The sequence below is a fragment of the Lissotriton helveticus genome, chromosome 5_1 (assembly GCF_964261635.1).
Source record: "Lissotriton helveticus chromosome 5_1, aLisHel1.1, whole genome shotgun sequence".
NCBI classification, from domain to species: Eukaryota; Metazoa; Chordata; class Amphibia; order Caudata; family Salamandridae; genus Lissotriton; species Lissotriton helveticus.
Genome location: NC_136065.1, coordinates 2,143,154,345 through 2,143,173,480, shown reverse-complemented (window position 1 = coordinate 2,143,173,480; position 19,136 = coordinate 2,143,154,345). Strand labels below are relative to the sequence as shown.

General features: G+C 45.1%; 1 protein-coding gene across 2 annotated transcripts in view; it reads left to right on the top strand.

Moving 5' to 3' along the window:
- Window positions 1-19,136, top strand: part of NUP188 (nucleoporin 188) — a 761,473-nt gene that overhangs the window by 67,650 nt on the left and 674,687 nt on the right. The window contains exon 2 of one of the 2 annotated variants that reach the window (XM_078646272.1): window positions 1,451-1,502. In XM_078646272.1, the coding sequence (XP_078502398.1) occupies window positions 1,451-1,502 (52 nt within the window). Of the gene's footprint in view, window positions 1-1,447; window positions 1,503-19,136 lie in introns of both variants that reach the window. The other variant, XM_078646271.1, reaches the window with a different exon arrangement.

The window sequence follows — 19,136 nt, the reverse complement described above, 5'->3', positions numbered from 1 at the left end:
TTCGAAAAAGAATTCAGTTTTTAACCATTGATGATTACATCATGTAAATTGATCAGATACTGAGGATTAATAATATATATCATATATGAGAAAACGTTCCCATTTTTTTTTGTGTGTATGTTTATGTATTTTTCTGTCTTCATTGTATAAAATCTTTGAATGAATGTTGATACGACTGTTGTAAGCATGTGGATCTTTTTATCATTAATATTTATTGCACTGCTTTAGTAAAAGATTGTTGTACTTGTTTATATTATGGCGTTTTTGTCCCTTCAGGTTTAATTATGAATTATTGTCATGTCTTGATTATATTTTAGTTGCCCTTGGTTTTTGCAATATCATTTGGTCCCTGTCTAGTGGAACTCACACCTAGTAACAGGGGGCCCTTGTCTATTTACATTATAGTGCATCATAGAAATACCATAATATCTTTTTTATTGTTTTTCAAACACCGAAATAAAACCTATACACCACCATTATCTCAATAGCAGCACAGTACATATGTCGCAGTGCTAAGTTACAAATCCAGACAGTAGTATTCCCACCATCGACCCCAAATCCTTCTATGTTTTTGTAGGCAGCCCCATGCAGCATAGATAGGCTTTCTCTTGCTGGGTGCACCTGTCCACCTGCTCTCTCCACTCCGCCAAGGAGGGGGCCTGTGGAGAACTTCACCTCTAGGCAATATCACGTTTGGCAACCAGAGAGGCGACCCCAATAAACGTGACCTCATTGCAGATTGTCCAAGATACCCAGTAGGGCCACTGTAGGGAAGGATCCAATGGCCGATCCAGCCCCTATGAGAGTTCTTGCTTTATTCTCTGCTAGTGGCACACCATCAGAGGACAGGCCCAAAATCACATGATAAAATCCGCGTCCGGTGCAGAGCAGTGGAAGCAATTCTGCTGGGAATCCTGCGGGCTCGATGGAGTCGTACCGGGGCCATGTAAGTCAAGTGAAGAGCATGTAGCGGGATCATTCTAAAGCGTGTGGAGATAGCTCGCACCCATGGGGCCATTCTAGCCTCCCTCCAGCCTGTCTTGTCCAGTTCCCCGATCCACCCCACCCAAAGCTGGTTAAGTGCGTTGAATCGGCTTTGGCGTTAAGAATCAGGAATAGTAAACTTGCAAGATAGCCCCCGAGCAATATACCCCGTCAGAAATTTAGCTTTGAGGGGGCTGAACTCAGGGATATCGATATCTGGAGGGTTGTTGGCAGTAAGGGCGTAGCGCCTGCCTGTTCTTAAGACGGTCTAACTTGTGATGCTTTATTGGATTAACCAAAATTAAAATGCAGTGATGGTACATGCTGGTCGTCTTCAGTGCTACATCATAATGTTGTAGATAAGGGAGGTGGTGTGTGAAAATGTGGGCATTTGTGCATTCTATATGGCTGCTTTGTTTGTATTTTTCTTTTAAACCCACTGATCCGAGATTTCTGTTTTCAGCAGCAGTCGAGAATTATGGACCATCCTGTTGGGACGTTCTGCTCTAAGAGAACCAGTAAGTGTCTGAAGTGATTGCTTTCCAGTTTGGCTTTTTGCTACGAGCTGTTGCAGCTTCTCTCAACACAACGCAACTATGGAGAAGGCATCAGTGTGTGACCTGGGGAATGAGTGTTGCTTTTGTTCTAACAGTGAAACTCCTGTAGGAGCAACCAAGAGAATAAGAAAGCGATATGATGAAGGGTTTGTTTTCAAAGAGATGAGGGTTATTTTTAAGCGCATCAGGCCAGTGTATGTTTGTCAGATTTTAGAAATGTTTGAGTTTGTCTGTATACCCTGATCAGATCCTTCAACGTGGTGCACAACAGATGAGGTCTGAAACCTGCTGATATTAACATGCTCTGAGTCGTACTATGTGCAGGGCTATGTCGCCGAGCTGTGTGCCTAGTCTGTGCCACTGAACCGTAAGCGGAGGCAGTGCCACAGATTCAGAAATGAGTATTGTGATGCAGCCTCACACAGGAGCCACCTCCAGCACAAATTAAATGTTGGGGATACCTGTTCCTTGATCTAATGATGTTGAAGCTGTAGCTTTACTCTAGGGATCATTAGTGTTTGGTGTAGTAAGAGTTCTAGATCGAGTTTCCCTCCCGAGACTTGAAGCTCCCTCGTGGTTCACGCTTCTGAAGGTTTCTTCTGTTGGGTTCATAAATGACTTTTACATGCTTCGTTCATGCTTGCTGATATTAATGGATGTTATGGATTTTCATAGTTTTAAGCATTTTCCCAATTCTTTTTCTGAAATTGGTTGCATCACGGTATGCAAATGCCTTTGGGCGCCTTGGTTGAGGTTAGATATTGAGTAACAAGTGTCTCTCAGGGTCATTCTCGGACACGAGTGTTCGGTGCAAGATTAGATCCTGATTCTGGAGCTCTCTAGTCCTGTATCATTTGAAATGTTTATTACTTACTTTTGAATCTTTATTTCGACCAATTAGATCATAAAAGATAAACATTCATTATAACAACAAAGTATTTACAGTACACAGTAAGAGTTAAAAGTTGGTCTTAGATAAATAATCAAGTTATAGTTTGTTAAATAAAATTTGATAACACGTGTTTAAAAGTCTGGATTCAGCTTAATAATGCGAGAACGTGCATGCCACATTGCATTTAGGAATTTTGCCATTGCAAAAACAATTTGTGGAGAGGAATCAGTCTTCAAGGTTCTATATGCCGGTAAAATTTTTCTGAAGCCCATATTTTTGAGAAGGGGAATCAGCCAATATTTCCTGATTTTTCGATAGGATTGACAAAAGAGTATCACATGTATGTCGTTTTCTCGATGGTAGTCACACCCCGGGCAACGTTCTGTAGTCGTAGGCGAGGACCATGAGCTCGTGAATGACCTTAGTGGGAGGGTTCCGTATCTCCACTGCATGAAGAGTTTCCTCGCAAGCGGTGGGTTCATTCCGTCCAAAACGCACTAGAAGTATAAATCTTTGTTTTGGATAAATAGATTGGTCAAAGAACCCACCCGCGTGCTGTTCACAGCAGCAGACAGTTTTGAGTTATAGTAAACCTTTAAGAGTTCTTGCCGTGTAATCCTATTGCATGCATTTATCGGGTCGTTCCATAATTCTGGTAAGCCAAGTGACATAAATGATCTTTTTATATAGGATAACCAAGGAATGGAGTTAGCTTTTGGTGTGTTTAGAAACTCCTGGAGCTCAGTCCTGTATTTGACAAGATCAATGCTGCTCCATATTCTTTGCCAGAATGTTAATGGCTTGAGTCCCAATTTGTCCTCAATTGGCCTAATGTTCAAATCCAATCTCAGGGGCAGCAGGGGCGTACTTGCGGGAAGGGCTGCCAACTGCCTGATGAATTTGTTTTCAGTAAGCAACAGTTTGTGGGCGGTGGTGTGGCCCCAAAGTTCGCCTCCATAAGTAACTGCCCCCCGGGCCTGTGCTTTATAAATTTGGATGATTGGACTCCGTGGGCGGTATGTGGAGTTCTTAACCATCCTTGATATCCCTCCCACTAACTGCACCAATTTTAAATTACATTTGGTTATGTGTGTGTCCCAGGTCATTTTCTCGTTAATGGTTACCCCCAAGTACTCAAAGGTATTGACTCTCTCCAGGCGAACCGAGCCAAGCAGGGGATTTGGTCGTGTTGATTGAAAGGGATTTAGGACCATGTATTTTGTTTTTTGGGCGTTAATCTCAAGTCCCCTTTCTGTACAGAAATCAAGAAATCCATCCAATATCCTTTGGATTCCCGTGGGGGATTTAGATAGCAGCAGGGTGTCATCCGCAAACATAATAGCGGGCACCCTGCTGCCATCCAACTTGGGGGCATCAATATCTGGAATCCTTGTCAGGTGAGCAATCACCCCGTTGACAAAGAGGCAGAACAGGGTCGGTGCAAGAACGCAACCCTGTCTAACCCCTCTGTCATCGGGGAATTTGTCTGTGAGGTCCCCATTCCTTCCACACCTGACACGAGCAAAGTTGTTCTGGTGGAGTTTAATTAAGATGGATAGAATTTCTGCCGGGACACCCATCTCTGCCAAGACTCTCCATAATTTTGGTCTAGGGACCAAGTCGAAGGCAGCTCTTACGTCCACAAACACAGTGTACAAGCTGCTCCTCTCAACTAATGCGGTCTTCCAATAGATGAGGTTAAGACGAAATATTTGGTCAGTTGTTGATATCCCTGTTCTAAAACCAGCCTGATATGGGCTCAGAATAGCATGCTCCTCTAGCCAACTCTGGAGCCGATCTAATATTAACCTCCCAAAAAGTTTCTGGGACATGTCTATGAGGCTGATGGGCCTATAGTTAGCTGGGAGTAGAGGGGAGCCCTTTTTAAATATGGGGACCACCTCCGCTCCCAACCAAGTACAGGGCACATCCATGCCCCTCAGCATTAAATAGTACCAGTAGATAGGGGGTCCATACCTCCGGCTCCTGTTTGAACAGGTCACCAGGCAGACCATCCAAACCAGGGGCTTTGCCCGATGGTAGGCCTGTGATCACGGCTCTAACCTCCTTTTCTGTGAAGAGTTCCCCTCTTGGTTGAATTTGAACTGGAGGGGGTAAATAGCCTCTGGCCCCATTTTCCTCTGTATAGAGTGATTAGAAATGTTCTTGCCAAGCACTTGGGGCAATGTTTGGTTCTATTGCAGGAGCTAGATCTTCACACCCCCTATTTACTATGCGCCAGAATTTCCGGGAGTCCTTTAAAGCTAGGGAAGTTGAAAGTTCCTCTCACTTGTTCTGGTCCCATTCCATATTGGCGCTCTTGACCATTTTCTTATATGCCCCTCTTCTGCACTGTATCTCTGTCCGAGTTTTACCCTCTTTGATAGCAGAGAGAAGGCCCCCCTTTAACTTGCGACAACTTGCATTATACCATGTGGGACGGTGATAGCCAGCTCCTCTGTTATTGGACTTAGAAGAGAGAACTGTAGCCAAATTCCTAGTTAATTCCTCGTGTAGGGAGGAAATTATTGTATATGTTTCCTAAGTGGATGATTCCCAATTAAGACAGCCAACTTTTTCTAATATTGGGATTGCTCTTGTATAGAGTAATGATAGTTTTTCCCTATTGGTAGCCAGTTTTTCCCATCTGATTCTCTTCCTATTGTTCTCAAGGCGCAAGCTTGGGTTTGGGTTTAACGCCCCAAGTGCATGGTCCCTCCCCTCCTGTCCGGATTCACATAGTCAAGTTCCAGGGCGTTATGATCACTATCAGTTCTTGGTAGCACTCTGAAGTCGACTATATGATGCCAAGAGGACAATTGGACTAAAACATAATCTATTCTTGACTCCCTTCCTAACTTGTTAAAAGTATGTTTGCTAGGATTATCAGATTTAGTTCGACCATTGCATGCCCTAATTCCTTGTTTAAGGGTTAGGGCAGTAATCTGTAATGCAAGTGCGGTCCAAGCTCTAGGCGGTGGAGCTACCGTTGGAGGGACTCGCCATCTTGCATCCTCTTCGAATGAGGAACCGTCTAGGAGGCCTGTAAGAGGCTCAAAGTGTGAATTAAAATCGCCTCCTATGACGAATGGAATCCCTGTTGGTAAATCATTTAGGAAATCTGAAAGTTCCTCGATGGTGGTCAATTCTCTTGCTACGTTTATTGGTCTAGAATAGACATTTATCAAGACCAGTCTACGAGAATTCGACCAATCGAGCTGCACGGCTAGGATATCTTCTGAGGTCAGTGGGAGTCGCATAGCTTTGCATCCCAGGTGAGTTGCCACCCATATTGCAAGGCCACCAGAGGGGCGGCCTCTACCCCCCCATTTAGCTGGAATGTAGAATGATGCAAAACCTTGCGGGTGGAGGTCTTCCCTCGCCCAGGTTTCTTGAAGGAGACATATATCTTTGGAATCGATAAATGGTAACCATCCCAGATGGTCCCACTTGTTTCCCAAGCCTGCCACATTCCATGAAAGTATTTTCAGGAAGTGCGACTTGTCATTTGCTGTTATTAATGGAGGGGGAGCTTGATCAATTGCCGGTGGCATGGGGTTAGATGGTATGTTCACGTCCATTCTAGGTTCTATTCTCTCCCTATAGTTATCAAGATGATCAGTATTAACCATTTTAGGGTCTCTTGTATGAGTCTCTTCTCTTAGCTGACCGATCTTAACTATTCTCTGTTGCGTGGTGCTAAATATGATAGACCTATCCGAGCCCTCTCTATAACAGGGGAAAACTCCTTGTCATGAGGGCTCACCTGTCAATCCACCATTTCTAACGCACTGTATCTGTTAGATTTTGGGAAGTAAGTTGGATGTTGGAATTTGGGGCGATATTCTCTTCTATTTCTTTCCCCCCAGACGCCTCCCCTCCCATAATACGTTTCCCAACCCACCTCCTCCTAGATCGGTGTGGGGAACAGCTGATGTTGGGTTCTATGGTAATTGGGGTTTATTCTCCCAGAGTGATCCCACTCGTCCCCCCTCCCAAAATGAATGCTCCAACTCTCCACATCCCCTTCAAACGTCAATGGTGGGTAGAAGAAGGATAGGGGTAGTGACTTAATAGAGTTTTCCTGGTCATCCGAGTGCCATCCACAAATCAAGGTGACAGCCCTGGGGTCTCTAAAATTTGTCAACACACAATCCCCCTGGATGGTTTTCTTGGAGTTGCCTATCCATGGGACCCTTCTAACCATCAGGACATCACCAGTTATGCACCGTGGTAGAGGTCTATACATGGATAGCCAGCTGATCACCTTATTCTTCAGGGAAGCTGTTGTTTCCCTGAAGGTGGATTTAAGCTCTGGTACTCCTGCTAGAATTACTGTATAGGGGCTAGCCTCTGGGGGAAGGTGGACCGGTCTGGGTTTTCTGGTGTTCCCAGATGCCTTGCCTGCTGGTGAGGTTTGAAAGTGTGAGTCGGTAGGAGCTTGTTTATTATCCTTATTGTCTTTGTTATTAGCGTGATGAGGTGGATGTAATGATTGATGCGTTACGGTTGTACTGGAGTTTTGTTCCTTCGTCTGGGGTAAGGAGGGCGTGATTGTTGGGGGAGTTAGTTTCGCCTTTTGCGCCAGAGGAGCAGCCCTATTCTCTTTCCTGGCGTTTATTGGTGGTTCCCTTTTGTTCTTAGTCTCTGTAGCCCCTTTACCACCCCCATTATCCACTTTTAAACTATCAGCTAGTTGAACTGTCGTTTTTTCTATAGTTACAAGCGTAGCTTCCATTTTAATTAGACGTGCTTCGAGAGGACTTAATAGGGATCTAATGAGATTACCTATGTCACCTAAGGTAATATCCTCGCTAGAGGAATTAATAGAATTAATAGAATGCTCTGTAGTCTCTCTAATCAAACCATCCAGGGCTGTTATCTCTATTACCTCAGAAGACCTAGTCTGTGCAGTGGGTGTGGCAGATCTAATGGCTTCGGGGATGGGATTTAGTTTAGGAGTTTTTGTCTATTTTTCCCTTCTTTTTTGGTATTAGGTTTCCTTTTGGGGATTGCCCCCTCCCTTGCCCCCTGCAGTGAATTATTGGCTGTGTCATTGTCAATATTTACCTGTGCAACTAAGGGTATAATAGTTTGTGGACTCTGCTGTGAATGTGTCATTGGGAGGTGCAACATGCTCGTATCCGCAATTTCACTGAGGTCCTTTGTGATGCTAAGTGATATTGAATTTAATGTATCCGGATTCACTGGAGAGTTAGCAGCACCGGGTGTCTCAGTGTCAGGATCGGTATTGGGAGTGGGTGATATGTTCGGGTCTCCATGCACGGGGGACTTAGCATGTGCCAGTTGGCCCATGGAGGATCTCCGTGCCCAATCCAGTTCTAGTGAAATACGCCTTTCTAGCACCGTAATTTCATCTATCAGTTGAGAGCCCGCCTTTGCAAAATAATTTTCAAGTGTACCTTTAGCGGCTCCTACTGTCGCTGAGTTGCTTTTACTGCGGGTTTCCCTTGTGGTCATCCTGTGGCAGTATGTCAATCAGTCTTTAGAAGGCGGGAAGACCAAAACACGAAGGTGCCAGATCAGGGGGGTAGCCCGGTCCCGGTCTCTCCCGTCCTCGAACGGCCTCAAACGGCCCGCCCTTTGCCCGGGCTTCGCTCCGCGCTTCGACCCGCGCACGACCCCGTACGCGGGAAATAGGCTGTTTATGTACGTGTGTAATGAGGGCGTGTCAACAGGGAGAGCGGGCCAGGTGGTGATTATCGGCCTCGCAGGGACTCCTGGAAGTTCGAGTCCCTGCCTTCACGCTCGCAGCCCTGGACTCCTCACAAGCCCCCACAGAGTAAGTAGGTGAAGCGGGACCCGCGATGCGGGACCGGCGAACTGTAGCGTTCTGCACAACGCTCTTCCCAGCAGTAAAAAACACTGTCCACAGCTCCACTTTTCGGCAAGCACAAGCACACAAGAAGCGACCCACTGGAGCCAAGGGACGATGAGGGTTATATTCAGTCAGTGAGTTGTGGGCGTGTCAACAGGGAGAGCGGGCCAGGTGGTGATTATCGGCCTCGCAGGGACTCCTGGAAGTTCGAGTCCCTGCCTTCACGCTCGCAGCCCTGGACTCCTCACAAGCCCCCACGGAGTAAGTAGGTGAAGCGGGACCCGCAATGCGGGACCGGCGAACTGTAGCGTTCTGCACAACGCTCTTCCCAGCAGTAGAAAACACTATCCACAGCTCCACTTTTCGGCAAGCACAAGCACACAAGAAGCGACCCACTGGAGCCAAGGGACGATGAGGGTTATATCCAGTCAGTGAGTTGTGGGCGTGTCAACAGGGAGAGCGGGCCAGGTGGTGATTATCGGCCTCGCAGGGACTCCTGGAAGTTCGAGTCCCTGCCTTCACGCTCGCAGCCCTGGACTCCTCACAAGCCCCCACGGAGTAAGTAGGTGAAGCGGGACCCGCGGAGCGGGTCCGGCGAACTGTAGCGTATAAAACACTGTTCACAGCTCCACTTTTCGGCAAGCACAAGCACACAAGAAATTTATATATTTATTGAAGGTTATTGCTGTTCTTACTTGACTTTGAGTGTCGGAGCTCATGTAGTCTGGCATAAGGGGGGAGGGATAAGAAATGTCCAGATACCCCAGGTGTATGTCCATTGTATCCTAGCTCTTTGAGGTAGGAGTCTTACTGTATTGTAAAGTGATTCAGTGTGACTTCATTGGGTGGTAGTGCATTAAATGTGCGACCAGAAATATGTTTTTTGGAATATGTTTTTTGGAAGCAGAGGAAAATAAATCTCTGTTCTCCAGTATTAGATCTTTCATAGATTCACATGCTTGAATCATTCCCTGTCGTTGAAGTGGGAGTCCCACAGTACCGTAGAAAGCAGAAGTCTATAAAATACATGGCTAATGTTAAAAAAACATTCACTTTAATAGCTTATCCTCATAATTTAATAAGATCTAAAGTTCAGCTAATCAGGTGACAGCACCCTCTAGAAAACACTCACCACTGAGGCTTCAATCACTCATATTTTCTACCGCAATTCATGTGATGGGAGTCTCCCGGAGCTCTGCTCAGTTTAATACAGTTTTCTCTAATTTTATGAAGAATTTCCTTCAGGACAAGACTGATATCTACTTCTACATATTCTGACTGCTCAGCCATTACAAAACATCATAAGAAAGGCCTGTTCAGGCCATGTGGAACATGTGGCAAAAAGAGGCTGCACACAAGGAGTGAATCTACAGTCTACATCTTAAAAACAAAGTAAAGGATTGTGAGGTATGCTGCACTTTTTCTTTAAAAATGTTCAAGGACAGAGAGGTAAGGTTACTGATTTGGCTTCAGATATTAAAATCCAAAGAATACCCTGTATCTGAGGAGGATAGTGATGATTCCTCAAAGACTGAAAAATCCCGTAAGAGGGCGAGGTACAATGAGAGATTCAAGATTCAGATTCAAAATACTTTATTCGGTTAAAAAAGACAAGAATAACCATAAAAGTAGCATGAAGAAAATACAGTTTACAGGGGAGTCATGTGTTCATTGTTTAAAATACATATGTGCAACACAGAGATTAATTCATTACAATCGATTTGCGACATTTAAAAATGGATTAAAAAAATTCACCCAATGAGGCTACCATAAAAACAGTTTCCATTTTCTGGCACTCTAAAAACGCTAAGCGACACCTGTATATGTTTAAGTCTTTGAGAATAGGGATGATAAGTTTCTTTCTGAAAAAGGTATAAAATTTACAAAAAAATAAAATATGTATATCAGACTGTGGGGAAACATCATCACATGGGCAAAAGGATAATTCTTTCGACCAACAATTCATCACAGGAAAAGATAAGACTCTAAAAACAATATTGAGTCTAAACCGGGTTAAAAGGAAACGTTCATGATTAGACATATATAAGGATAAATATGGCTGTAGTTTCTCTCCACAAAGAATATCCTGGTGAGCAGAAACAGTCTTTTTTCTCGCCTCCTCTAAGTGTCTTTTGTCCCTGAGATAGGCAATGCACAAATTTTTCAGATCTCTTCTTGATATGTATGCCATAGTTGGCGGATCCTCGAAGTATTGGGCACAATTTACTTCCTTGAGAAAGTTCTTGACATAACATATCCATTTGAAATCGTTGATATTGTCCAATGCTAAAACGTCCTTTAAAATAGCCCGGTTAACCACACATTCATCATTTGTCCACACCCTATGCCAAAGAAGGATTGGCTGGATCCTAATCGTATCAGTAACGTAAATTACTCCCAATTCAACATGGCATATCATGGTCGCAGTACTTTCAGGCACGGACAAGATGTGGCCTAAAAATTTATTTTCCATGGTTTGAATTGTACTAATATTTGAGTAACCCCACAAACCTGATCCATAAGTGGCTACTGCTAAGCAGGTTGCCCTATAAATAGTTAAAATATCTTTTATGGGTTTTTTCCCTAATTTTCTCATAAAACATTGTAAGGCCATAATGGTTTTGGAAAACAGCAGGGATCTAACATGGATTGCACTAGTCCATGAGCCACTTTCGTGAAACAGAATTCCCAAATAGGGAAAGGTGGAGGTCTTTTCTAAGGGATTGGAATTTATAAAAATGGGTTTCGAATGCTTGCTAGATCTTGGCCCACAATACATGGACAAGGTTTTTGAACAGTTAATTTTTAAGTCTAAGCCAAGCATGAAACTGTTAAAAGAAGTAACCAAGGTTTGTAACGCCATTGGGGTTCGTGCCATCAAAACAGCATCGTCAGCGTACATCAAGGCAGGGACGGGCCTTCCACCCACCATAGGCATATCCCTGCCCTCCTGCACGAGACGTTTCTCCAAGCCATTTATATATAGCAAAAATAAAAAGGGAGCTAAAACGCACCCTTGGCGTACACCCCGACCAATCCCAAACTGTCTAGTGCATTCTCCATCTTTCCCAAAACGGACACTTGCATTGGCCCCGGAATATAGATCTCGCAAGAAGCATATAATGGCATTGTCTACCCCCAACTCGGCCATGATTGACCACAATTTATTGTGTGAAACACAATCGAAAGCTGACGATAAGTCAACAAAGGTGAGGTATAGACGTTGTTTTTTGACCCGTATATACTTCTGTTGCAGGATAAACAAATTCAATCCTTGCTCTATAGTCCCTAAGCCCCTTTGAAACCCAAATTGAAAATCGCTTAACACCCCATTCTCTTCTGACCAGATTCGCAACTTATCTAAAACCACTCTCCCCAAAATTTTTATAGAGGAGTCCAATAAAGAAATTGGCCTATAGCACATGCAATTCTGCCTGTCACCTTTCTTAAAGATTGGGACTATAATCGATGTAAGCCAGGTAGGAACTAAACCCTTTGTCAAAGCAACATTAAAAAGCTGGACAAGCAAAGGCCCCCATAATTCGGTATTGGCCTTGTAGAGGTCTGCTGGTATGCCATCTGGACCAGCCGCCTTACCCCCTTTGGTTGCCTTCAAGCTCGCCAGAACTTCAGGAAGGGTTACGACCAAGACTTTGGATGTGTCTATGTTTGGGGACATAAAGTCCTGGCCTGTATCGAGGACTGGTTCCACCGCCCTGTAAAGGGAGGAGAAGTGCGCCACCCACTCGTCTTCTGGGATGGCGATTTCCAAGCGTGCCTTTTTTTCATATATGAGGGGGGTATTAATAACCCTCCAAAAAGCTGCCGAATCCTTTAATTGTGACGCCTCGCATAAATCATCCCAAGCCTCCTTTCTTATGACGGCCTTCCTGTCCTTCAGTGCTATGTTATAGTCCCTCCTCAAAATTCTAATTTGGGTTACATCCCGTGGTCTTTTATGGATCGCATGTCTAAGCTTTGATAAGGCTTTAGTACATTTCTTATCGAACCATTTTCTATTGGGCTTTAGGGAGTTTTTCTTTGCAACCCACAACGCCTCCTTAATTGCAGTAGAAATAATATAAAAATGATTTAAAATTTCATTAGTCGCGGCCTGCTCGTTCAGGCAGGTCAAAAAACTACTCATACACTTATTCAGCAATTTAGACAAAAAATCAACCGGGACCACTCTACTCCATTTAAGGCTATATCCGTTTTGGGTACCTAAATTCACGTCCTGCGCCTTATTATTGGAACCTACTACATGATCTGATACAGAAAATAGGTTCTCCATTTTTAGTACCTGTGGGTAGTGGTCACTTAATGGTAAGTGCATGATACTAGAGCTGATCAATCTGCCCGCCGAGCTATTTGTACAGAGACTAAAATCAATGCTAGTTGAAGCCCCCCGCCCCACAAATGTTGGAACGAATGGCATTGTGTGGTGGGCTAGCTCATTTGTAAAACCAAGATCAAAATTAAAAATCATCTCATTTAATGAATCACCTAGAAGGGTATGTTCAAAATGCGTCAAATTAATATCCTGTTCCAACATCAGGCCACAAATACCCTTCTGACCCTTTTTACACAAAGTACAATTAAAATCACCCCCCCATAATACCATGACTTCACCCTTTTTTGTCTCAAATTCATTCTGTATATCTGCAGTTATATTATCAAATACATCCTTAATCGTGCTACTTAGACAGTTATTGTAAAAATTAAAAAGAACAATCGTTGGACCCTTCCTTGTGACAATTACTATTTTCTGGTAGTAACTGGAACCTGGAGAAAAAGAGATTTTATCGGTGACTAGCAGGTTCGATATATACAGAGACAGTCCCCCCTTTGGTCTTCCGTGTGCTCCCCCCACCGCAGGTGTAAAATAAGTTCTATAACCATTAAGATGTATTGGTGCGGTGGTCCAGGTTTCTTGTAAGGCTAATATGCCCACATCAGCAATTACATCACACCAGGACGGATTGGAAATTTTCTGCTTTAAACCTGCCACATTCCAAAAAACCACCTTGCAATAGTCTTCTATAGGTGACTCTTCAGCAATAACTCCAGTTTCACTACCCTGACTCCCTTGTATAGTCTCATCCTCCCCATGGATTTCGTGAGTCTCAACATGAGATTCCTGAATCTCGACGGACCCCAAGGATTTTGTAGGCCCCAAATCTACAGGTTTAGTTGTCTTTGAAACCTCTTCTTTTATCTTGGGGAGTCAATCCACTGCTTCCAAACAATCAAACCGGTTGGAACACGGGAAGATCGGAGGAAATTGTGGATTGCCTAACCATCCTGGGTCAAAACTCTGTGGTCGGTAGTAAGGGGACCTTGATCTATGTTTCACTACATTCCAACCATCCTCGTCTCTCCCTCCTCCTTGTATGTTATAGTGGTTACTATCAGGAGCCCAACCCTTGTTACCCCCTTGATATCTGTTGTCCCTAGTACAACTCCACCTATTGTCAGGGTGTTCACCCTCGGGATAAAAATAAGATAATGCCCTAGCCGTAACTGAGAGGCCATGATTTCTAGGGGGTCTTGTGGTAATGTATTTAGCAGTTAGTGGATTCTCAAATGTTATTACCACACAATCGCCGTGTCCCCTTTTTTTATTATACCCAATCCATGGGGCCCTTTCAACCATCAAAATATTACTTTTAATAGCTGGCGGGAGAGGGTAATTATCATTCAGCCAATGGATGGTTTTGTTTACAAGTCCGCCATTATTTTCATTGGAATTTTCATTTAATTGAGGGACTCCTGTAAGGACCACAACATATGGTGCAGCTTTTGGGGGTAAGTGTATGTTTCTACGCACATCCCTTTTTCCTGAGTTATCTTTATCTTGTTGTAATTTAGGAGTTTGTTGGACTGGCACTACTTTGTCAGTCGGGGCGGGAGTTTTAGGGGTTGGTATAGTTTTTGGCAATGGGTTCGTGGTAGTAACATTTTTAGCAGCTGGTGGCGGCCTAGTTATTTGATTTTTTGCAGGTGGAATTTTATTACCCAAATTAAAGCTAGGGGCAGTTATATCTTTATGGATGTTTTTTAATATAGTTTCCAGACAGCGTAGCCTAACCTCGATTGGTTCGAGGAGAGTCTTTAGCATTTCCAAGATGTTATTGTTAGCCGTATTTAGGTTACTACTGTCCTCACTACCTCCAGCTTGATTCATAACTGCGCCGCTTAAATCCAAAATATCCTCCAAACTGCTATCTAAAACAGTGTCATCTGGGAGACTCAATGGTAGGCCAACATTGGACTGATGGTCTGTCCCATTGTCACTAATATGGACAACTGGATTAATGCTCACATTCAAAGGCACAGGTTCTGAGATGGTCAGGTCTTGGTTCTTGCTAGTATGTACTTTTCTCCCTTTGCTCAAGTTAGATTTACCAATTTTTTGAATGTTAGTCTTCTGTTTAGGAATCGCCCCCTCTTTCATACCCCTATGGATTAAATCACTAGCCATAGATAACATTTCAGTCTCCTTTTCAGCTGAAGTGCTAGCCACAAGCAAAGAAAGATTAGGAGTAGCCTCCAGATCCTCCTGTGAACCTGGAGCGTCATGACCCCTATCATTCTGTGCATTTCCTAGATTTCCCGAAGCAGATACACTATTAGGAGTACGAGCTTTGGCAATAAGACCTAAAGAGGAGCGTCTAGCTGCGGCTAGATCCTGGGACACCCTTCTATCCATAATTATAATCCCTTCATCGATTAAAGCATTGGTACGAACAATGAAGTCATCCAGGGTACCAGTCAGTTTCTTTACCCCCGCAGCAGCCCTGCTTCTAGTTTCTGGGCAACTCATGGCAGACCCTACGAGTACCCGGAAATAAGGCAAAGGGTATTTTTAGAGAATACAGCAGCCAGTCTCAAAATGTCAATGTCCTGCAAGGTTGCGATTGCGAGTGAAATGGGTGGGTAACCTACTTACAATTCAGATGTAACCAAGTCCGTGGGCAACTGGCAATCAGGCAGAGTTTCTGGGCCAGGCCAGGCTCCTCAGGCCTCGGAGGGCCACAGAGGGCCCGCCCTTTGCCCGGGCTTAGCCCCGGGCGTCCCGCTCGCGTCCCGCGACGCGGGGGTTCCCGAGCTTTATGGCTCCGCCTGGCGCTCTCTGGGCGCGAGCCGCGTCACTCAGCACGCGCCGCCGCGAGGCCTGTCGGGATTTGTGGACTCCCGGAGCGGCGGCGCGGAGTCCGATGCCTCTGGACTCTTGGCGGTGGCGGCGGTGTTCCCTGGTGCAATTTCGGCCCTCTGGTATGCAGTGTCAGCCCACGACTGACTCTCGGCGGTGGCGGCAAAGGTCAGTTGTTTCCCCCCGCTCTGCCGGGGTTCCCGAGCTTTATGGCTCCGCCTGGCGCTCTCTGGGCGCGAGCCGCGTCACTCAGCACGCGCCGCCGCGAGGCCTGCCGGGATTTGTGGTCTCCCGGAGCGGCGGCGCGGAGTCCGATGCCTCTGGACTCTTGGCGGTGGCGGCGGTGTTCCCTGGTGCAATTTCGGCCCTCTGGTATGCAGTGTCAGCCCACGACTGACTCTCGGCGGTGGCGGCAAAGGTCAGTTGTTTCCCCTACAATGAGAGAGTGCCTCCAGGGTCACCTAAAAAGGCTGTGAAGAAGACCCACCATAAGTCCTCAGGGCATTCCAAAAGATCAGAAGAACTTTCATATTCTTCACAGACTGAGACACTTTCCTCAGAAAAGGCTCAATCTTAGCCTACTACTCTATCACTGAAGGAAGCACAACTGAAAAAAATCATCCAAATGCCTTCCGTCGATGATTAAACCACTAAAAACAGTAATCCCATCTCAATTTGAGTTGTCAACGGTCATCACCACTACAACGTCACCATTTACGTCCGCGGCATCACCTATAATGATCTCATCGACGATTACAGCAGGAATCCTTTCGATGGTGGCACAATCAGCCAAGAATATACAAGAAGATGACGGTAATCCTGTCGACAAGAGCCTCGTCGACGACCAACAACCCAGATGAGTCCCGTCGACGACAACACCTCTATTGAAAATCTTGTGTAAGACGATACGAACGACGGCGAAAACACCATTGACACAATTGATGCCACTATCAATCATTTCTGTAAGAGAAAAGTCCCAGACGGAACCAATATGTCCAGCTCCTGCATTGCTAAGTAAAGTTTTGCCTTTCCCACCTGCACATCTGCCAGATGATGACAAATCTGAGGACAAAGGCTTCTATGGGGTAGTGCATACTCCCTCTGAGCTACATGTGAAGTGTCAGGAGGATCATGGATACGACGATAGATATTATGGGGACCAATATTATGCTTCAGGAGAACCCGAGCAATATGAGGATAAGTACTCCGGTTATGGTCGATGAGCACCAGGAAGAGTCTGTACGAATGCCACTGACTTTGGTCAATAATCTTCAGCAAGTGCTCAAAGATAAGAGGTTTCCAGATCCTGCAACAACTCCTCCGCCATCGCAAGCACCAAGGCCAATGCATTCACAATTACATAGACCGGTCACGCGCTAACCGCGTATATTAACTGCGTCAGGGACCCCATTACCCACACTGGCTAGTATATTGTCTGTACCACCAACGGATGACGCACCTTCCACAGATGAGGACAGGGAAGAAGGTGAGATCAGAGACATTGCTTCAATTCACAATGAATAGGAGGACTCTCTAATCCCACCACTATCCCCGACTGTGGCACAACCAGTAGATTCTCCACTAGTGACATTGGTGGCTTCCACAACTTTTTGGAAAGGGCAGCTAAAAGGTTCCAGCTCTATCTGACAACAAAACAATCGGACTGCTTTCTCTACAATTTCAAAGAACCCATGAATAAGTCAATCAGAGCTATTGTGGATTTTCTCTGATAGGAAGTCATGAAGACTATGAAGAATCCAGCGACAGTGTCGACAGTGCTGCTTAGACTGGATAAAAAGTATAAAATGCCTGACGATTCACTGGCCTCTTTAATTGGTCATGCCAAGCCAGATTCGGTTATAACACACGGGGCCCAGGTTTGCTTAAAGAATCCATCCAGCCCTGATACAACGCCACCAGATTGAGATGGACGTAGGCCTGATAAAACTGGGCAATTCTTCTCTACCATGCTGATGTCATCACACAATGGCACACGTTGGAATTCATCACACAATCAGCCCTGCCACAACAGGCAAAGGAAATTTGGAAATGGGCTCTGCAACATCAAATAGCACTCAAGGCAGAGCATATGCCCTGAGCAACCAATGTCCTAGCAGATGCGTTAAGCAGGAGGAGTGCCAGCTTTCATGAATGGGTGCTCGGCCAACACATTTTTAAGGACTCTTCAAGCGTGGGGCAAACCAAACTTAGACCTGTTTGCAACATAGGAGAATCGAAAATGCCAATTCTTCGCAAGCTGTCACTCACAGAAGGGAGGAGGAATGCGTTCTCGATCAGATGGCCAGGGATTTATGCATACGCTTCACCCCCAATTCTGTTGATCCAGAGGTTCCTCATGAAATTGCAGAGGGAACCTTGCTGAGGAATGGATTGCTCCCAGATAAGGGAAGAGGTGTGGCGCTGCGGCCAGGGCGATTGACACCGGACGCTGGGGCTCACGGTTCGATCCCGGCACCGGCGGCAGGTCAGCCCAGCACCATGTGACTCTGGGCAATAGCTCGCTTAATCTTCATGACGGCCTCGCAGCGCCGGGATACCTCCGGGTAGCTGTGCACTTTACAAATTCTGGATTTACATTTAATTCTCGTTCACAGAACTCCTGCTGCTCTTACAACAGGCCCGCATTCAGCTAAAGCCCATAGCAACGTTGCTAACATTGAACTACGGCCTGATACTGCATTCAAATCCGTCATCACTACACATGTCGGCCTGGCTCCTGAATTCATTCAATTTGCAATGTTGACTCTTCCTCCAGATTGCAGAGAGATTTTTGCAAAGGCCAGGGCCGATACCGCCAATAGAATATACAAACTTGAATGGAAGCGTTTGTTTGTGGTGCCAGGAAGCTGATATTCATTGCGTCTCAGTATTTCCGTAACAGCTTATTAAGTATCTGCTCCAGTTGGCAAAGTCTACATTAACCCACTCCTCCGTTAAAGGACACCGAGCAGCGATTTCGAAGATCAGATAAATTACCTTCACTAGGGGCTTGTAGAGTGATTAAGTAATCTAAGTTCCTTTTCAGAGTGTTTCCTCCTATAAATAAACCTCCTCCTACTTTGCTCCATTTTATAGTGCTGGGGCAATGGAGTAAGGAGTAATGACTTATTTGCATGATTAATTAAAACCTTCGCAAACAAGTAAAACATTAATTCACAAAATGCAGCTTCTCCTTTAAAAGATACTAAAAGATTACGAACAAGTTGAAATCCAATAAAATTACAAAAGAATAAAAAAGATTGTAGATAAGATAGATCTTCATGTTTAAAACGGTAAATCAGCATAAGGCTTAGGTACTGTTGGACTTGGCCCTTCTGGCAGGTTCACCCCTAAACTTTTTGCTTTTAATGGTGACCTGGTGATGGTGATTTTTGGTTTCTGCGCACTTTCACTGTGTCCCAGTGGAAAGTGCGTGCGCACTTTGAGTGCATGTGGTGAGATAGGCCTGCCCTCCCATAGGAATGCATGGGGAATGTATATGTCCCTGGTAGTTCCTGATGCGTGGGGTGTGCAGGCTCGAGTCTGGTATGTGTGGACTCGTGTGATTAAATGCTTCGCAATGATGTATGTGGCGTGTGTGTGTCTAGTGTGGAAGTGCCACTTCTAGACATGGCTGTACGTGTGCTGTGAGGGTGCTGAAGTGTGATTGGCTGGAGCTGGCTGGCAAGCCTGGCTCCAGGAAGTCTG